Source organism: Channa argus, chromosome 4, assembly GCF_033026475.1.
Source record: "Channa argus isolate prfri chromosome 4, Channa argus male v1.0, whole genome shotgun sequence".
Classification (NCBI taxonomy): domain Eukaryota; kingdom Metazoa; phylum Chordata; class Actinopteri; order Anabantiformes; family Channidae; genus Channa; species Channa argus.
Window position 1 is genome coordinate 24,419,820 of NC_090200.1, and position 19,900 is coordinate 24,439,719.

General features: G+C 38.3%; 1 protein-coding gene across 2 annotated transcripts in view; it reads right to left on the bottom strand.

Moving 5' to 3' along the window:
• Positions 1-295: 295 nt before the first annotated feature.
• Positions 296-19,900, bottom strand: part of cpne2 (copine II) — a 46,295-nt gene continuing 26,690 nt past the window's right edge. The window contains exons 11-16 of one of the 2 annotated variants that reach the window (XM_067502911.1): positions 13,435-13,568; positions 12,755-12,809; positions 12,250-12,301; positions 9,324-9,457; positions 3,325-3,561; positions 296-1,512 (exon numbers count right to left, since the gene is read on the bottom strand). In XM_067502911.1, coding sequence (XP_067359012.1) covers positions 1,405-1,512; positions 3,325-3,561; positions 9,324-9,457; positions 12,250-12,301; positions 12,755-12,809; positions 13,435-13,568 — 720 coding nt within the window. In that variant the 3' untranslated portion in view covers positions 296-1,404. The remainder of the gene's footprint in view (positions 1,513-3,324; positions 3,562-9,323; positions 9,458-12,249; positions 12,302-12,754; positions 12,810-13,434; positions 13,569-19,900) is intronic. The other variant, XM_067502912.1, reaches the window with a different exon arrangement.

Consider the following 19,900-nt stretch of genomic DNA (forward strand, 5'->3'; position numbering starts at 1 on the left):
TTTTGTGTCTCTGTGTAGTCACTTTGTTGCCATTTTGTCTCTCTTTGCAGTTGTCTCTTTTTGGTCAGTCATCCTTGTTGTCATTTCATGTTACTTTGGGGCCAGTTCGTGTCTCTGAGGTCACTTTGCTCTTTGAATTCCCTTTGCTTCTCTTTTTAATTGTTTTGTGCCTCTTTTTTGTCATTTTTGTGGCAAAAATTGTGACATTTCCTTTAGTTTATTAACCTGAGAGTGGACATAGACACAACTTTAGAAAAGTAATGGGAACACATTTAGTACAAAGATGCACAGCAACTCACACACAGTAGTTTTAGTTCACAATTCAGCACTGCATAAAAAGTACATTAAAAACATCAGAAACATTGGCTTATCGGCATCATATAAATATACATTCAATATGTATATATATGCATATCAGAGACTCCTCTTTTACTTCCACTCAATATAATCTGGATAGTAATAACCTCTTCTTTAACCGGATCTCTTAAAATATATACAAAGTATGATAAACACATCATTTCTAAAAAATCATGCGCTTGTGATCACTGGCATCAGTTTGTAAACAAATAGTAGATTTTGGCAACATGCAGGATGAACCAAAGTCATAATAAATACAGGAATGTAGCAAAAGCTGGCCCCATATTTAACAGCCTAATTATTTCACACACTGTCCCACATGTGTTAGTGCTACAGCTGACACTAAGGCCTCATCCTTCTCTGAGTCTGACACTTTGAATCAGCTAAACATAGTGGAGCATTAAAAATCCACCACACCCAGACGACCGGTGATTAACACCTCAAAATTAAGACCCCCTGGCAAGATGGGCAAGGGGGCAGAAGAAACAGTGCTCTGTTCAGGCACTGTCTGCCACACCTGAGCAAAAAAGCAAACATCTGATCTGCCTCTGTACCTGAAACAGATCCATAGGACAAAGTGAGGGGATTCAAACACTGATATATTTCAGCTTTTAGAGGGGACTTTACATCAAGGGGTTGTAGGTATCACACGGCATAAATCACAAGACACACACATGCAAAAAGCAACTTGAAACATTTCTCTACAAACGGCATGTTTTACCTGCATATTCGTATAATCATTTCTAGACACCTGCCTGTAAACATGCAAGGTCCTTTACACATGATCATGGCGGATCTGTGTGCTGGGACTCTTTAAGAAACAGAGAAAATCATTGCGGATGGATTCACGCTGTATACTGACAAGCAATGTTTAACCAATAAAACTTTGCAATACGGGGACAGAGACATCTTCAATGTTTGAATTTTTTTCTTATTTTTGTTTACAGCTGATTTACACACTTTCATTCTGCTTCGTTTGCCATTACCAAGAACAGAGGTTTTGTTAAATTATTGTACAACGTGTGGGCTCTCAGGATTGGGGGCGTTTCACTCTGGTGCCGGGTTGATGGGTGGTAGATTCCGCTGTTTAAAGTACTGTGTGACCTGCTGAGGCAGCTCAGCCAGGACGGACTTGGCGAGAGTCTCCTTGGGTGCCTGAGAGACAAAGTGAGACAAATAAAGCAAAACACAAATTGAGCAAAATGACAGTTTAAAAACATAAAAGCTGATTATGATGCCCTTTTTATGTGTTAGCGTGTACAGTGCACCAACAAGGAACTAGCTGACGGTTGTTTTACACCTATATACCTATTGCAACGTTAGGACAGTAATTTGTAGTAAAAGCTTTTCTGCCAACCCAGCTCATCATCTCAGGTCACTCTCATTAATACGTTTCTCTCTCTCTCAGCTTCATTTCTCCCTCTTCTTCTTTATTTTGTCTGTTGCTGTCTCTCGCCCTCCCACCAACAAACTGGCGTGAAGCCAACAAACACTGTCTGTTCCTCCCACTACAGAGGAAGTCAGCTCACCCACCACCAGCCCACACACATACATACACAATGTACAAAAAAATGCACGACATGACTCCCCCTGTGTAACTGCCTGAAAATGTGTACAAACTAATTAGTATTTATGAACACTCACAGTGACACGTTCTGCTTGCGAGTTATGTATGCTCATCAACACAGCACACACAAACACACCCACACACAGTACTTCTGTTGAGTCTGAGATAACCAGGCAACTACCCTCATCCAGCCAAATCTGTCTGTGTGTGCATGTGAGCAGCTACGACCTAAACCAGGCTTCCATGCGGTGACACATTCGCACTCAGGTGACAAAATGACACTGCAAATCACATCAGAGAGGTGAAACATTAGCTCAACTGACATCTCTGCAATTGGTGACCGAAAGACGACAGCTCACCAGAAGCTCTCTTCTTAACCACAAACTGGGCAAATTAATAATTGAATTGTTTTCATGCAGTCTCAGCATATGCAGTACATATCTGTAGAATAATACACTGTACACACACTGATTTTCATACAAGTAATATATTTACATAAATAGAGCTCTATTAAATAAGAAAAAATTGCAATTGTTCATTTATTTATAGAATATTATCTAATCTTTAATATGTGTCGCCCCTCAGTAACTTATGAACCTTTTTTGCAGCTAGAGTTTCCTCTTCCTCACATTTCCTGTTTTCATTCCTTTTCAGTCTTCTGTCTCTACACTTCTTCTCTCAGCCCAACCAGTCAAGGCACATGGCCACACACCCCGTTCTGTTCAAGGTTTTCTCTTGGTCAAGGGAGTTTTTCCTCTCCACACTCACCTTCTGCTTGCTCAAAGGAATTTGTTGGGCTTATAACTTTCTGTGTAAAGTGCCTTAAGATGACTTCTGATGTGAATTGGTGCTATACAAGTAAAATAAAACAGAACTGGTGGAGTCCAAACTGTTTGATAGTGAAGACCCTGACTTCATTTAGGAAAGGGCCTCCCCCTGATTGTTGCTACACAGATTAAGACACCTGAACCTAATTTCCCCTTCAAATTAACTGATGATCACATACTTTTGTCAAACAAAAAGATGTAAGATTGTAAGGATCAATATTCAGAATAAATAAATGAATGTACATTATGTGTCTCACTTGTTTAACCGGGTTCCTTTTGTGTAGTTTTAGGACTTGCATGTACATTATACTGAAGGTCAACTTTATGCAGACGTTCAGGGAACTGTGAAAGTTTTACAAACTTTCAAACACCTTAATACACTTAAAAAAAAATCAGATTAAAATGTCTAAAACTGACCAAAAGCAAATTACTTCACTTTGACTGAAACTCATATATAATTTGGTAACTATTCAAAATGAGGGTCCGACATTGGTACTGCAAATGAGAGAACTTGATAATTGGACTGAACTTATTCCCCTACTATTTAGTTCTTCAAGCATGACTGACACTCACATTACGGAAATCCCTGAAAGGGACAAACTGCACGATGTCCCTAACAGCTTCCTCTCCTGTGTTGGACCTCAAGACACTGGCATCTCCATCTAGAAACTCCATGGCAGCAAAGTCAGCGTTGCCCACTCCAATGATGATTATGGACATAGGGAGTTTAGACGCCTGTACGATGGCGTGACGCGTCTCATCCATATCGCTGATGACACCGTCTGTTATAATGAGGAGAGTAAAGTACTGCTGCAGAGGGAAGAAGCATGGTGGGATGGTCGGGGTGAGAAATGTGGAAAAGGAAAAGAGGAGAAGAGGAAAGAGAAAGGAAATGAGAAAAAGTGACTTTCAAATAGATCAAAGAGTAACACAAAGAGGAATCTGTACTGTGAAAAAAGACTGGAAAATCAGCTACAATTATGATGATTACACAGTCAATAATTGTGAGCAGAGTGACATAGTGTTGAGGAGGTGTGTGTAAAAAGTAGGACTGGACAAAGAACAAGACAAAAGAGGCAACAGAGGGAATTTCACAAAGCTGTTAGCAGAGACAGTGAAGAGGAGACAGGACATGACGCAAGATGGACAACACAGCACAAGAAAGAAAAAAGTCAAGAACTAGTACGAAAGCTTTTCTGCAAGTTGAGCTTAATTCATATGACAGAGTGCACCATCTGTTCCTGGAAAAAATACAGAGGACAAAAATGCATCCACAGACGAGTGAAATAAATGACAAATGACTAAATGAGAGATAAACATGGAAAAAAGAATGCCCCCATTCTTATTTCCATATAGTTTGCTTCCAATAATGAGCAAACTATTTGCTGTAACTCAGGAGGGAAAGGAATAAGACTGAAATACAATGTGACATGTTAACATTGACAAGTTTTGACATTTTTACTAGTTCTATTTTGTTTCCCTGCACATTTACCAACAATTTATATTTTTTGGTGGGTATGGAAGTCCTGTGCTGTCTATACAACTACAATATGTCTTCTCTGCTCATTTTCATTCAATGGCCACTCAGGACAGTGCAACATGCTGTGGTTGACTTGTTAGGAAACTTCTTAGTGACTGGAGACAGTCAACAGGAATCATTAGACTTTATTTCAAGTTGTGCTGCAAGCCAGCAGAGGAACATAATTCCAATAGTTAGTTCCCTTTTTTGGTTCTGTTTGGGTTGGGTTTTCACCAACACATCAGAAGATGATCTGGCTATTTAGCTGTCAAATGTTCCACAAGCTTTACAATCATTTATTGGATGGATTATTGGATTATTTCTTTTGACATAAAACATTTTTTTGTTTGGTAAATATTTGTCATGATAAGTGAATTGAATGAACTATGATTCAGTGTCATAAAAACACAAGGCGTGAATGTCCAGAGGGCTGAATACTTTTTCTAGCCACAAAGCCCGTGCTGAAATGCTGTAGTAACAAAGCATGTAAAGTAACAATATAAACACTATTTAAGACATAAGTAGAGACAATGTGCACCCAGTATGGATCACTCTGAAGAGTCTTATTTAACAATTTGTCACACTGGAAACACAAACATACACTTTAAAAAGGAGATGACTTGTGGCTGATGTTGAGTTTGCAGATACTAGAGAGCCTGTTGGAGACATTACATATTTACACTTTTTATCACGCATGAGTTACACACAATGAATCATGAGACATGTAACTGAGCTTTAGCCCAATGAAGACACAAACCAGGTTCTACTCAATGCCAGAGCAGTGGAAACAGAGACAACAAACAGAAAACCAAATCTAATAGATAAATAGTCTGCCCAATCGTCACAAAAAAAGGTCCTTACTTAGTATAAAATTAAAAGAATAAGAAAGCAGCATTACTATATTATTATTATTACACTATTACTAATACTGTATATAGTGAGAGTAAAATTACTTTTCAAATAATTGCCAGGACAGTTCAGGACATTTTTACAGGCAAGTGTCCTGTGTTTTTTAATAAGGTTTCTAATATACTACTTTTAAGAAATGCTATTGAATGCATGTTTACATCTACTGCTTTATTCAAATCACAAATATATTATACAGGAAAAAGAAGATAAACAGTTGATGAAAATTATTCGGCAGTCATTATTACAAAAAAAAAAAAAAAAATCAAACAAGACAGCTACATCAAGACAGCTACATAGCCTAATAAATTATACATGAATCACGGGCTGCACTTTACCAGAATTCTTAATATGCTGCTTTTAAAGTCACTATCACACAGACTTTAAGTGTAGTGAAAACGTAATCTTTCTTTTTCATTTAAATTTAAGAAGTGTGCTAAACAGCGGTGATTAGAACCACAGGTGCTTTGCCACAAGGATGCAGTGGCATGTAGAGAAAAAGTATCTTAAAAGTCTTGCGGAATAACTCTAAACATATTGTTATGCCTTTTCACATTTGCATATTATCTCATCTAGTATTATTATTTAAATGTCCCCGTGTGTATGTCCATTTAATTTCAAAGGTTATGAAATAAGTCACTCACAGTTTGCATCTTGAACTCTTTCATATGAACATGCTCAGAGCTGGTTTAACCAAAGCCAAACTTGACTTAACTATGTGAGAACTTTGTGATAATTGTTATGCAGGAAACCAGACACTGTTTTGTTCTGAGATGGACGATACATGGCCACACAAAAACCATACATCAGTTCAGTTTAATGGAATGTGACTGGTTATTCTATAATAAGAACAGACAAGGTGAAGACACACACTGACTTAACTCAAAGAAAATCACACTTCGACATTACGTACACACACACACAGGGAGGGCTCTGAAGTCTGACTCTTTAATGTGGTAACAGCAGCGCTCATTAGAGAATCATTATTACATTGACAGACAGGGTCACTCACACACTGGGACATGCACAGACTGCACTGGCCCGAAGCCTGTGTGTGTATACACGTCAGTACCGGCAGTGTGTGTTTGTACACAGTCACACCGTCTGCAGACACAGGTTCTCTCATTATCTGAGGAACAGTAACACTGAGACAAAGCAGCAGCCTACACCCTAACCACCCATGCAGTATTCTAACACACAAACACACACACACACACACACACACACTCCCACACCAGTCTAACCCCTAACCCAGCATGTGGTCCACACACATTTCTATTGTGCCTGTCAAATCTCATTATCTGTTACTCCTTCCCATGTTCCACCCGTGTTTGAACTCATTGTAATATAAAATAAGAAAAGACTCTGCAATCATTTCCTTACACAAACAAAAGGATTTTGGCACACAATTCACAGACGAGTACAATCCTTTTGTGAATTCTGCTCATGTATTTGTTCTCCACAAGGTGACAGGGTACAATTAGGGACAAAAAGCACAGTGGGAGAATAATGATACCCAGCTACTGTAGTCTCTTCAGATTTAGGCATAAGATGTGCCATTGGATACATACAAAGACATGTACCATTTTTTATCGTGTTTGTATGAGTGACACATCTGTATATTTCATTGTATGAGTTTGCTGTGTAATTGACTCCTTGTTCTTTGATATTAGCAACTTGTGCAGATGTTGGTGTGGTCCCACACCAGTTTTGGTTTGAGCGGGAAAAAAAAACTTAAGGGCAAAACATCACAATCATAAACTGTAACAGTGTCCACTTGCTGCAAAACCTGATTTTTATTGTTTGATCCTTTCTGCTCTTGCCATAATCCTGCTAACGCACCAGTGGGACTTTCAGAGGTTTGAACCCTGGACGTTTGACAATGCTAAACACGGCTGCCTGACAGTAAACAAGACTGTGGCTCAAAGGCACATGCTTCTCCTATTTGGTTCCACGAGGTGACAGATTTAGATGCAAAAGCAGCAGCAGCAGTGATTACACATTTAGTTGTGATTTTAATGGTTTCTAAGCAGCAAAGAAAAACCTGCTCATGTGAAATGTCTGCATAGCTAAAGTATAAAAAATAAAAATCCATATTCTTGAAAGTAGCAAAAAGAAATGTTTGGAAAAAGTGTGACAGACAGGTGCAGTGAAAGCAGACACTGTGTGTATCTTACAGCAGGCTGATAATAGGATGTGTGTGCTGCAGGAGGTGCCAAAATGAAGCTACGATTAGACACTCAAAGAGAGTATTAAAAGAATTTGTCAGTATCAAAGCCTGTCTGAGAAATTGGAACATTGAGGGGATTATCTTTCAACATCAGCCAAAGGAAGGAACCTTGAAGCTGCACTCAGACCATCAGTAGTGTTGCATCCAAACACAGTATCCTCCATTCATTCCAGTGAGACCAGAGTAGAAAAAGAACCCCCCTCTGTTCTCAGTTTTTGATTTTTGTTTTGTCTTTGTCTTAGCCTAATAAGATGTTCCTACCTGAGTGACACCGTCTCACTGCACTAACATAGAAAGCCTTCTTGTGTGGGAGACAGATCATTAGGCCTGTTTCTAATGTGGGTTTACGTGTTTCTGCCTCTGATATGAAATACAGGTATATATGATGGACATGACAGACATCCTGCTAATTTATTATTGATTTATAAATATATGTCTTGGATATTACTTCCAAAATCTCACCAGTGGGACACCAAGACTGAACTGTAATATGACTACAAGAGTGAAAGTATTCACAGTCTCCTCCAAAAGTATTCGAATAGCCAGGTCAGTTAATTAGTTTTTGCTGTACACTGAAGACATTCTATCTGACAAATTGAAGCTGGAATTCTGCTTCAATTGTGTATGTAAAGTGACAAATAAATCCTAATGTTGGAATAATTTACAGATCTGGTGACCCTTATTTAGTTGCAAAATTTTTTACCATCTTCCAACAAGACTAACAGCAGCTCTGTGAGTTTAGTGACTGTGGTGCTAAAAGGGTCAAACAATAAGAATGATGGCGTTAACATGTTGATGTGTAGCAGTTATATACAGGGATGTGAATGTCATTACTTTTGCAAGCATTTGGTCTAAAACTAGAGAGTCAGGGGATTACCAACATCACTACAATTCCAATCATTTAGTAGTTGATGAGATATGGGAGCATTGACACTGGCATACGTAAAGCTACAGTGCATGCATTACTAAAAAAGTCAATGGTGGAGAAAATGGTGGAAAAAAGAGGGGAAACTTCAGATGAAATGGAACAGAACAGGAGTTGAAGAAGGCCTCCCTATCATGCTGTTAAACCCACAAATGTGTGCAATGCCTGGTCAGAGTCTCAGCTGCAAGGAGGTGTAAGATGGAAGAAGAGAGGAGAGAAGTTGTCACTCCAGTCTGTCACCCTCCTCCCTGCCACTCTGGTCAGCATGCCAAGAGTCCAAGGCAACAAATGTGCACACTTCACACACCATCAAGCTGCTAAACAAAGTAGATGAATTATAATAACTAGCTGCCTTGACAGGAAATCACGTCTGGCTGTTGCTTGACTACAGATGAGTAATCTGTATTATTTACTGGTATGTTTCTTTTTACTTCTTGTGCTTTGGTCTCCCGGATGACAAGAAAGACCACTACTCTCACACCTCCTCCGCAGTTGGAATGGAAAGGTAAGGATTTATCAAAATATTTGTACATGTACAACACAGGGGTTTGTAAGTAAAAATAAAGACAGAGCACTGTCTCAGAGGTCCTTGTATAGTTTAAAAGAGCAGACAGCTTAGGAAGGCAGAAACGTATTAGAAGATAAAGGAAAGGACATCAATCCGTTTCATAGCACTGGGAAGGAGAATCATGTGAAGTGATTAAATAACAGAGAATCGCAGGGCGTTATACAGTCTGTGAGCTGTCAGATCATCAAATAATTTTTTCTCTAAACAGAAGGGCAATGGTCTTTGGGCAATAACAAGATAAAGAAAATTATTTTGAAAACAAACAGAAGCCAAGATTTAAGTTATTGCAATGTGAAACAGATGTGCAGCAATACATAACTACCTGGCAACAGATGACAACCCTGAGTGTCATCTTTCTGCATTATACAGGTTCAAGAGAGAAAAGTTCAAACTTGCAAAGGCAGGTAAAAGTGTTGTCACATACCGCTGCTTTCTCTTGCTGAAGGGCCTGGGCAGCAAAACGTGCAACATGGTTGATAATTGGAGCAAAGTTTGTTGGGCCGTAGAAACGAATGTGAGGGAGACAGGCAGAGTAAGCCTGGGCAATACCCTCCACACCTAAGGAGAAAACAGAAAGAATGTAGGATCCCAACCATGGAGAAGAATAGAGAGCAGAGGAGGAAGTTTGTGGGAAAGGAAAGAAGATAAGCCAAATAAATAATGAATGTAAAAATATATATATATAAATATATATATAAATATGTATAAACTCAAATGAAACATTCTAAGCCAAGGGCTACAAGCCTGTGAAAACACATTATTCTCATTAGCATTGCTATTTTAGACTCCAGTCTGTGGACGTAACCACAATGCTGAATATGTGCCCAGACAGGTTGCAACACTGCAACTTAAACTCTGTTAACGCTGTAAATTGTTTCTTGTTTGTAATATTGCTAGAAAAGTTGTGTTCTTTTCAATTACATCTCAATTTTGATTAAAACATACACCTTATGTCCCTTTTATGAAATGTTTTTTATATTGCAGCACTTTGTAACTACAGTCCTCCAAATCAGGTTTTATTGTTTGGCCTGGAACATTTCAGTGTAGAGAGCACTCAAGACTGTTTTGGTTTGAAAAAAAATTAACTCTAATGGTCTCTAACAACGTTTGTAGAGAAGCAATTCATCTGCCAACCTATGGAGAAAGTGTTTGTGAGATCGTATGTTTCACTAATGATAAGCTTTATTATGTTCAGCAAAGGACTGAGAACAGCTAAGTGAAATCATTTGCAACCCCTTATGTTAAAATGGCAAATAGATGAAAAAAAAAGAATTACAGAAAGATTTTTTTCATCAAGATAATATTTACACATTCAGTTAGTACAAATGTTCCCTCATCATCATAAGTAACAAAAATTGTCATGGAGTTTATGAAAAGAAAAAGATGCCATTGTCTGAGAGCTACGTAAGAATCCAGAATATCCACATTTCCACATTCAAGCATAGTCTGCAAAAGTCTGGATTGTTTAGAAGAGAAGCAGACAAGAAGCCACTGGTTACTCCTTGTCTAGAAGTAAGGCAGCATGCTGGAGTGCATGAGAACAAGCCAATGTTTTGGATCAAGATCAAGGAACTGGAGCTCTGCCTTAAGTGGAAGGAAGAACGAATGTAGCCCAATATCAGAAGATTTTAAAGCAAAGCCTCCTACCATCAGTCAAAGAGCTAAACATGAAGAGGCAGTGGATCCTTCAACAATACAATGATCCAAAGCACAATGCAAAGTAAACTCAGGAATAGATGAACAGTCTGGTAGACCTGGAACAAATATACAATTTTTTAAAAATTATTTTATCAGTTTATTTAACAGGGACATTGTACATTAATTCACATATCTGTAAATGCACCAGAATTAGCCAAATGGCTATTTTTCATCTGCAGTCCCTAGACAGATGTTAAAATTTCACCCCAAAAAGAAAAGAACAGTAACACCACATTATAAATAACAAATACCATGAAGAATACGCTGAGGTTGGACGTGGTTATAAAGGCAAAGGGAGGACATACAATGTATTAGAGAAAATTTCAGAGCGATGCAAACTTATAATAATATAACATATTATTTTACTATACCTTCCTTTATATACACAATTGTGGACTTTTGTTCCAGTTGCATCTAAGGGCAACTGTTTTTGGATTTGTAGACTTTTTATAGAATTATGTAGCTCTCAGCTCTAGCTAATTGTGTGTTTAAATTATGTTGATGGAGAAAAATCTTGGTGTTCTTCTTTTTGCCATTTCAAAGTAAGGGAATGCAAAGTATTGCACTTAACTGTAAATGAGCATAACCTGCCTCTATCAGGGTAAAAATATGCATTAGACAATTTCATTTTGGGTCTCACAATTGTGCCATCAGCAGCTGGTGCTCAATCATTTGCATGTGTTAATAAACACATTCGCATCCAACACATTTTAAATGCTAGTGCTGCAATAACAGGTCTAAATGAACTACATTTAAAAGACGTGTTATTTTTTGTGGTCAGTAAAATCAGGTGCAAGATAATGACAATTACAAATATGTTTAAAGGTAACTAGACATGTTAAAAGTGAGGATATGTCACAGTTTCTTTATTAGGAATCTTTTCACAAAGAACCTACAGCCATCTTACTAACATCTTATTGTGAGGCTGTACTGATGATTGTGGTGCTTTGCAGTACAGAAAACGCTGATGTCAGCATAATAACATTCTCACAATATCAGCCACCACATTAATATTATTGATTTTGTTAATGGTTTCTATTATTTGAATGTATGAGCCAACTTTCATTGCGTTTTGTTTGATAGTTGTTACTTTATTTTGCTGAAAGTAGACAATGTCATGGCCAGCCATCCAGTTTGTCCTCTGCATATCATACAATATCTAAAAATGTTTTATTTGCTGTAGATTCTTGAAGATATTTCTCCTCCTATAATAAAAAGCTTGTCAAATTGTTACTGACTGGTTGCAGGTCCCACACGTGTAACCTCTTAAGAGTTATATGCTGTGAATGCATACAAGTGAATGGACTTATGCTGGTCTGAATTGTCAAGAGCAAGAGTTTGGTGTCATAGTGTGCACCAGTATTCATACTGCCAATTTAAACTAAGCAGAAAGTGTAGGTGACGTGTGAAAGTGTTATTTACTCATACTCAGCAAGTGCAGCACCTGCTGCTGTCATATGATTTGAAGATGTCTTTTTTACTGTGTATATATCAATGTTATCAGTTTTTTACAGTCCTAATTATAAACACTGGTCTATGTAGGACTCAGTGAGGAGAGTCAGTGAAAATAAGTACAGAGCTGAACCATGTGAAAGTATTTTTAGTATTTCAGGTATTGTGGGAGGGTCATTATGAGTAATTACTGTACTTACCTGAACAGAAAGGGTTGGTGGGGTTAAAGTTGATGGCAAATTCATGTGAGACCTAAATAGACAAACAACACAGACAACAAACTTGTCATATTTCTCTAGCTACTCTGTAAAATATTGTTGAGAAATACTGGCCATTTCTCCCACACTTTCACCCTCCCACCCTCTCTCTATCTCTCTGTGTACTGCTCTCTCTCCTTTGTCCTTTTCATCAGCTCAGCGCCATGGCAACACAGATGGGTTGACAGTTGCGTAATCATGTGAATATGCATGTATAATGCTTACAGTTTTATCTGTGTCTGTGTATGTGTGAATGGTTGTGTGTTTGTAATGCATGTATAATGGAGGCTCAGTCTAAAATTGCATATGAAAACCTCACTCTTATGACAGAGAGATGGGTGGGCCTCTCTCTCACTCTCTCATCACATACATACATGTACTGTACATATCACACACACACACACACAGACACACCGACACACACACACACACACACACACACACATACCTTCCAGTCTGGTGGGAGCTGGGCTCCAAATCCCAGAGCAGGAAACATTTTGTCGCTGAGGAGGAAACCATGACAACAGATTGGAGCGTTAGTTAAGCCTTTTATTATTTTCATCCAAATTCAACAAGCTGGATTTAGACAGCAGAAGAAATCCTTTTACCTTTTTCACAAAGGCACTCATTCAGAGACATTTACAGAAAAAAAAAGAGCAGCACTGGTGGAAAAATGAAGACATATTGTAAAATGACTTGTCACTAAGAGAAGACACTTTTTGGGCAGGATATGCAGAAATGCGGTGAATTGTTTGTGCATACCAATGTTTGTGAAACTAATTATTTCCTGTATGTTACTGGTAGTCTCAGTATGTTCTTAGCATCACAGAAGCCAAATTTGTAACATACAGCAAACATCAAATGTATATGGATTTGTGTCTTATTTGCCCATGTGATGCCCATGCTAAAGCTCTGTACAGTGGTTCTGGGGTAGCTATATGTCATAATGGGGCCACTCTCACTGTTATCAGTCTTTGGGTAGTCAAATATTAAATGTAATCTAACCCAAAAGATTATATAATCGGCATCTGAGCAAATGACAATTTAAGAGCGATACAATTACAAAAACCGTAGTCATAACCGATGAAGAACAAGGCAACAACCAAAAGGGTTGCATTAGATACTTACGTATCATAGTCCTGTATTATTTGTCCGACTGCTAAAATAGCAGCGAGATACTCGTTGCTGCCCAGTGGGTTGATGTAATGGAGGGAGGACGGCTCTCGAGGGTTCCCATTAGATGCTGTGAAGTCTATACCAACCTATAGAAGTCCAGAGAAGAGACAAAATAGGTCAATTTACAGTGGAAACCACCAATGTGTTTCTAAGATGTGCTTCCTTCAACATTTAAAAAAAAAGTTTAATATCTTCTATCATGAAATCAAAATAAGACATTAGGAGCCCAGTGTTGTTTCCCCCTTTACTCTGATAGGAGTCTAGAAAACAGAAGGGATAATTGAAGACTCCATTCACTTTCTTTGTTAAAGAGCCAGTTAATGTAATTTAGTTGATGACATTCTGACCTTGTGACATTAACAATTTTTTTCAAAATGCTGCTCTTTTCTACTGAGCAACTTTCTTGAATCATCAATCAAACAATCAAAATCTTGAATCATATCAAACATATTAATACCATCAGCCTTGAAGGTTATTATGCCATTCAATGGCTTTTATCTGTGGGCCTGTTGGTACCTGTTCCACACACTAGAAGGCTCCTTACATCATTATCATGCAGCAGTATGCACAGCAAGGATTGGTTTGACCACAAGAACAAAAAGGTTAGGTGACTGGAGACTCTTAATACAATAGCATTATAATGTGCAAATCAGCTGTTAAAACATGGTGATTTTAAAACTTCCAGGGTCACCTAACAATCCATCTATATTTCTTAATCTATATTTCTTAATTCTTGGACACAGAAAAATGTAATCTAAGAACACATAAAAAATATTACAGAACAGTGTGAAAAAAAGAAAAGTGCTGAAACCACACAGAAGCCTATTTTTAACACACATGACCACAGGGTGACACTATGCAGCCTAAGTACAAAGACACAACCTTCTAAGGCACACAAACACAGAAACTCACACAGACATGCAGCCTAGCACAATATGAGATTAAGAGTGACAATCTCTCCCTTAGGCTTCAAATAGAGGTTTGCGTGCTGACAAGAGCCCGACCCAGAAACTCCACCTCTCTCCTATCAGCTTAAAGACCGTCTAAACGTCATTCTTCTTTCTCTTTGTGTTTGGAAAGCTACAAGACATCAATGTTCTGGTTCAACAGAGACAATGACGACTTTAGGAAAGGAAAATTTAGAAGTGGGAAGAGAGGGCAAAGAAAAAAATTGGGCAAACGAGGTAAACAATGTGAAAAGAGAGAGAACAGAGGATAAAGAGCAGCAGGTCAATGGACAAAGAGATGCAGGTTGACACAATTAGGATGCTGCTGTGTGTTTTGTGTATGTGTGTGAATGTGTGATAGAGATAAAACTGGAATGATATGCGGCATGTGTGAAAGAAGACCCAAGGTGCCAAGGGGACAAATCCTTTTTCTTGTTATCACAGCTAATAGCTGAAAAATAAACAGCATGGTAGCTATAAGGCATGCTAATAATTCTGGGACTTTGATTAATTTCTGGTAGGGAGCTAGAGATACCGTAACCTGCGGGAGGTCAAAACCATATATAACTTTAAACCTTAGCGTGGTTAACTTCAGTTGTCTGTGTACAATCCATACCTTCCAGATCTGCCTCCTTTGAGCTCAGAGACAGAGATGCTTTTTGACATGCAGCCTAAAATAATTTTCCTTTCATAGTCAGAGCATTGGTAACTAATGGTAACTGTCCATGCATTCTAGTCAACATTGTCAAGAAATGTTTGTCTTGTTAGGACAAACTTTATTGGAACTATAGTGGATACCCACATTGTGGAGATCAACTGATCCTTACGGCGCAAGATTAAAATGGCAGGTTCAGATGGCACAGCACAGTAGATTCCAATGTGTGAGTTAATGTGCAAGATTAATAAAAACATGACCGCACAGAATAGCTTTGTCAATGCTCATGTCTGGGAGAGTCCAAAGAATACCAAGGGTTTAAAGTAGCTGTGTTGTAGTGTCCAATATTATAGAAACCTGCATGAGAAGCAGCACTCATTGAGCTTTATTTTATTTACATTTTGCCCACAGGAAAACTAGCTATGAAAAACGGTGTTCACTGCACAACATTCAAGTAGTACTATTACACAAAAGGTGAGCAACCTTTTGGACTCTATGATGCAAGCAGAACTCCACCCACCTCTTCCTGTATTAAGTGTACTCCAAATTAAATTCCCTCAATTTCCATTCCTTCCCAGATGTTTTGTATGTTTACTATGCTCCCTCACCAGCTGAGCAGGGTTTCCTTTACTCAGAGACAGGTTCTGTTAAATGAGACCCAGGATGCATTTTCAGCTTTAGCACGGCTGAGTTACTTTATTCACCAAGCCAACAGGCTCTTGGCTCTTTCTGGGCCTGGTTTCAGAAAGCAGAATCTGCCATGCCTGTTTCAGCTAAGGGTTTTATAAGTCTTCTTGAACCAGTCAGTCTCCTGTGTAGGGATATTGTAAATGTCACTGTAATAAAAACAGCTGAAATCCAATTTCTGTTTACAATTCTGTCTTTACTATAGGGTCGGCTACAGATGACAGTGAAGTTTCTAAATCTTTAATTACAATTTAAAGTGTTATATACTTGATGTAACTAGTCGATGCAATTGTATGTGATTTTCTCATAAACCTACATTTTGAAAACTACCAGTTATCTATTTAAAATGTAAGTAAACTGTGGGTCTCTTTATTTATAAATATAAAACTTCTACCCATGTGAAATACTCTTGACTATAAGATTATATTTAGAGAAAATTTAGTTGACACAAATGCATCCCTGCATTTATGCTGGGGGGATGGATTTCTTTTTACTTTTTCCTATGTATCAGTGCTGGTCATTTCTCCCCTTTGCAATCATTTTGGCTTAATATGAAGCTAAAAATATGTATGCCCAAACTGACAATCTTTTGTACAAGACCATGTTCAAACTATTAGGCCATTTCTCCTCCGGTGCCCTCCACGGTGACAGACGTTATTATTTTGATGGCTGCAAATTTGATGACAGCGACACAAGACATTATTCTGTTTCCAACATATTCCTCCACCCGAGCTATTAGCAATTACTAACACACAAGTAGGCAAAACACAACAAGACACACACACAAACAGCTTCAACAAGCAAGTGCACAGAATTAATACAAACAGGGGTGACTGAAATAAATTTGAGGGATTCCACTGCTTGCAAAGCACTGACATTGTGTCACTCACATTGGAGTTTTTTCAGCTGCACATTGTCGAGAGTCAGCCAATTCCCCTGCCAGGACCTCAGACTCATTTGAATAACCAGAGAGAGGAATGGAGTGGAGGTTGGATGGACAACTGTGTTAGAGTTTGTGTGAACATCTGGAATTCTGCCTCACTCTGAGGTGTTCACAGTGAAAACCAAAAGTCCACTGCCTGGGTTTTTATATATGATAGTCTGTTTTTTGCTTGTGTTTTTTTGCGTTTCATGACACATTTTTTTCTGCATGTGACTGCCACTGTATGTTTTTAGACACAAAATCCCAGAAGATCCAAACATGGCTCAAAGTAGCTGTAGGGACACTGTATATCATATAGAGATCTGAGATCTGGGCTTTAAACTGTCTTCATTACAGCTGCACATAATACATTCACAAAAGTGGCCTTTACTTACTGTAGACTGATCCCTGAATTTTTTAAAAATGTGGTTTTTCTGGAGACAGACCTTTACTTCTAATTAAACTTTATTCGATTTTTTTAGTTTAATTATTTTAGGCAAATTATCATATTTTATGATTTAGTACCGTTCCCTTGTTTGCTTTTTGGAAAACCCTATTTACAAAAAAGCTGGGACGTTGTATCAAATGTAAATAAAATTTGTTGGAAACCATTTGAATGGGCATGGTTCATCCCTCTGTCAAATACCTAATGAATATAATTTCTTGACATAACGTTTTCTTCATTATTTATAATACCATTAAAGCATTCTGAGAATCCTGAACAATCTTTTTATGCAAGGGACAAGGCAAAAAAACAATATTAAATGGCTCTAATCTTTTGGCCCCCAGGCAGCACGGTAGTAAAAACATGAGTCTGTATTGGAAATGACTGCATGGACCCAGGAACATGTCTGATAACCACGGTCAATAAACACACTTTGCATTCACAAATGCAAGTTAAAACTCAAGCATGCAAAGAAACAACCATATACAAACAAGAATCCTAAAAAGTGAAGTGGAAAACTGTCCTGTGGTCTGATGGGTCAAAAATTTTAATTAATTTTTTTAATGGATCATGGATGCTGCCTCCACCACATTAAAGAGGAAAATAACAGTGTGCAATTTAGAACGCAGCATCTGTGGTGGCATGATGATGCATTAATGCACACTGGCAACTGACACATCTTTCTCAGAGAAGGTCTTGCACATTTCAGCAATACAATATCAAACCACATTTGGCAGATGAGGCAGCAACAGGGCTCCACTGTAGGGACAAAAATGCTTTTACTAATATTTTACAAACTTTTATAGTCACCTAAAGTACAGGGTGGGTTTAGGCACTTCATACCTACAGTACTGTAATTCAAGGTGTTATTGTTTTCTTTGCTTTGGCACTGACGGATCTGACAGTTTATTCAGTGTCTCTTATTTCTGTTGAGCTCACATCTCAGGAAAAGGTCTCTTTCACTGTGGTGTCATTTAATAGCTTCAGCATGCTATCTATATCCGTGCTCTGCTCGGCAAAATCCCTTATAACCAATTTTACTCTACATAGCTCTGAATGATATCAAACACAATATTTGAATAATGAAGTAAATCAGTTGAAATGAATCTTTCACAAACAGCACTTCAGCAGTAGCAGTCTGTCTCTTTGTGCTGGAGTGTGTAACAGAGGAACGTTGCTCTCTCCTCCAACTCCCACAGCCCCAAGGAGAGACTTTCCCTTCCTGGAGATTAGGATTAGAGCCATACTAAGTCTGATTGAACACTGCAGAACAGCTCTTTCTGTGTGTGTGTCTGTGGGGGTGTGTTTTGTACATGACTGCTTCTCTCTGTATGTGTGTAAATTGTGCTTGTAAGTGGTAGTGTGTGTGAGAATAAGATGTCATTGGTGATGGAGCATCTGTGTGAAATTACGTGAGCTTGAGCACGTGTGTGCTTTTGCATGTCTAAATCAGTCAATGTGCGTATGCAGCAAAGGAGAAGATATTATGTGTGGATATCTACAGCGTGGCTCTAGTTTAGAGTACAGGAGAATGTGTGATAAAGTGTCTGCATGAAGGTGAGTGTGTGTGTGTGTGTGTGTGTGTGTGTGTGTGTGTGTGTGTGTGTGTGAGACAACGCCATGATTGACTTAGAATGTAAGAGTAAAAGCAGAAAACTAGGAGAGAGTGTGATGAGGATATAACATGTTCATGCTCACGTGTGTATGTAAATGAGTAAAAGAGAGGAAGCATCTGTGTTAAGACAGTATTAGGTGTCTGTGTCTGCAACAGTGGAAGAGCTGCAGGTCTGTGACAAAAGGCAAAAGATTAGGAGGCAGTAGCGAGGATTTAAGAGTTCCCATTCCGCCTTAAAATTACTCATCTCTCTAGACTCATCTAGAACATGCAAACGCGTTGGCCTCTAACTTCCAGCAGCCATTTGCAAATACAGATATTTCTATTTTAACACTTTCTGTTGAGTGGTTTTCTTTTTTAACAACTAAAATCCAAACAACCTTACTCACATTAAGTAAGCTGTTCAGCACTGCTCAACATTTTACCCAGGCACTCGCCTGGTGGCTGATGACAGAGGAGAATGTTTCTTATTGACCTCAGAAGAGATCAAACTGGATGGAGAGGGTCCTAATCGCTGCAAACTTCAAAGCTCATCACCGGTGGACAAGTCAGAACTTATCATTGTGACTTTGATTTTTGGTCATTGACCAGAACATAGACAAGAGTAATTGCATGCGACTAAAACAGTTAGCTAGTTAATTATAATTCTATAACCATTAGAATATTCAACAACTACCCTGTGTAGACTTACCAGTTCAAATCTGTCCTCACATATTCCATCGTTGTAGTTGAAAATGGTAACAACAAATTTTGCATAATTCTTAGTCTTTTTTCAGACAACAGTTCAGACAAAAAAAATCCGATAACAGTTTTCTGATTTTAGAAGCAGCTTCTCATTTATCACTGTCAGATTTTTATTTTATTTATTTATTTATTATTAATTTTTAATTCATGGAGACTTTATATCTCTACAAGAAACTTATATTTGTGTGATGTCATCACAAAGTAAATTCTATGGATTGAGTGGGAATGAGCAGACAGGGACGGCTAAAAAACACAAGCACAGATGTGCAGTGGGCCGCACAATGAGGAAGCAAGCACGGAATTCAAAAAATGGGCATTTTCAGTCCAGTGATCCATGTTTAAGTTCAGTGCCCAGCTCTCATGTTACAGTTACACACTGTTTAATAGTTTATTTAGACTTTTG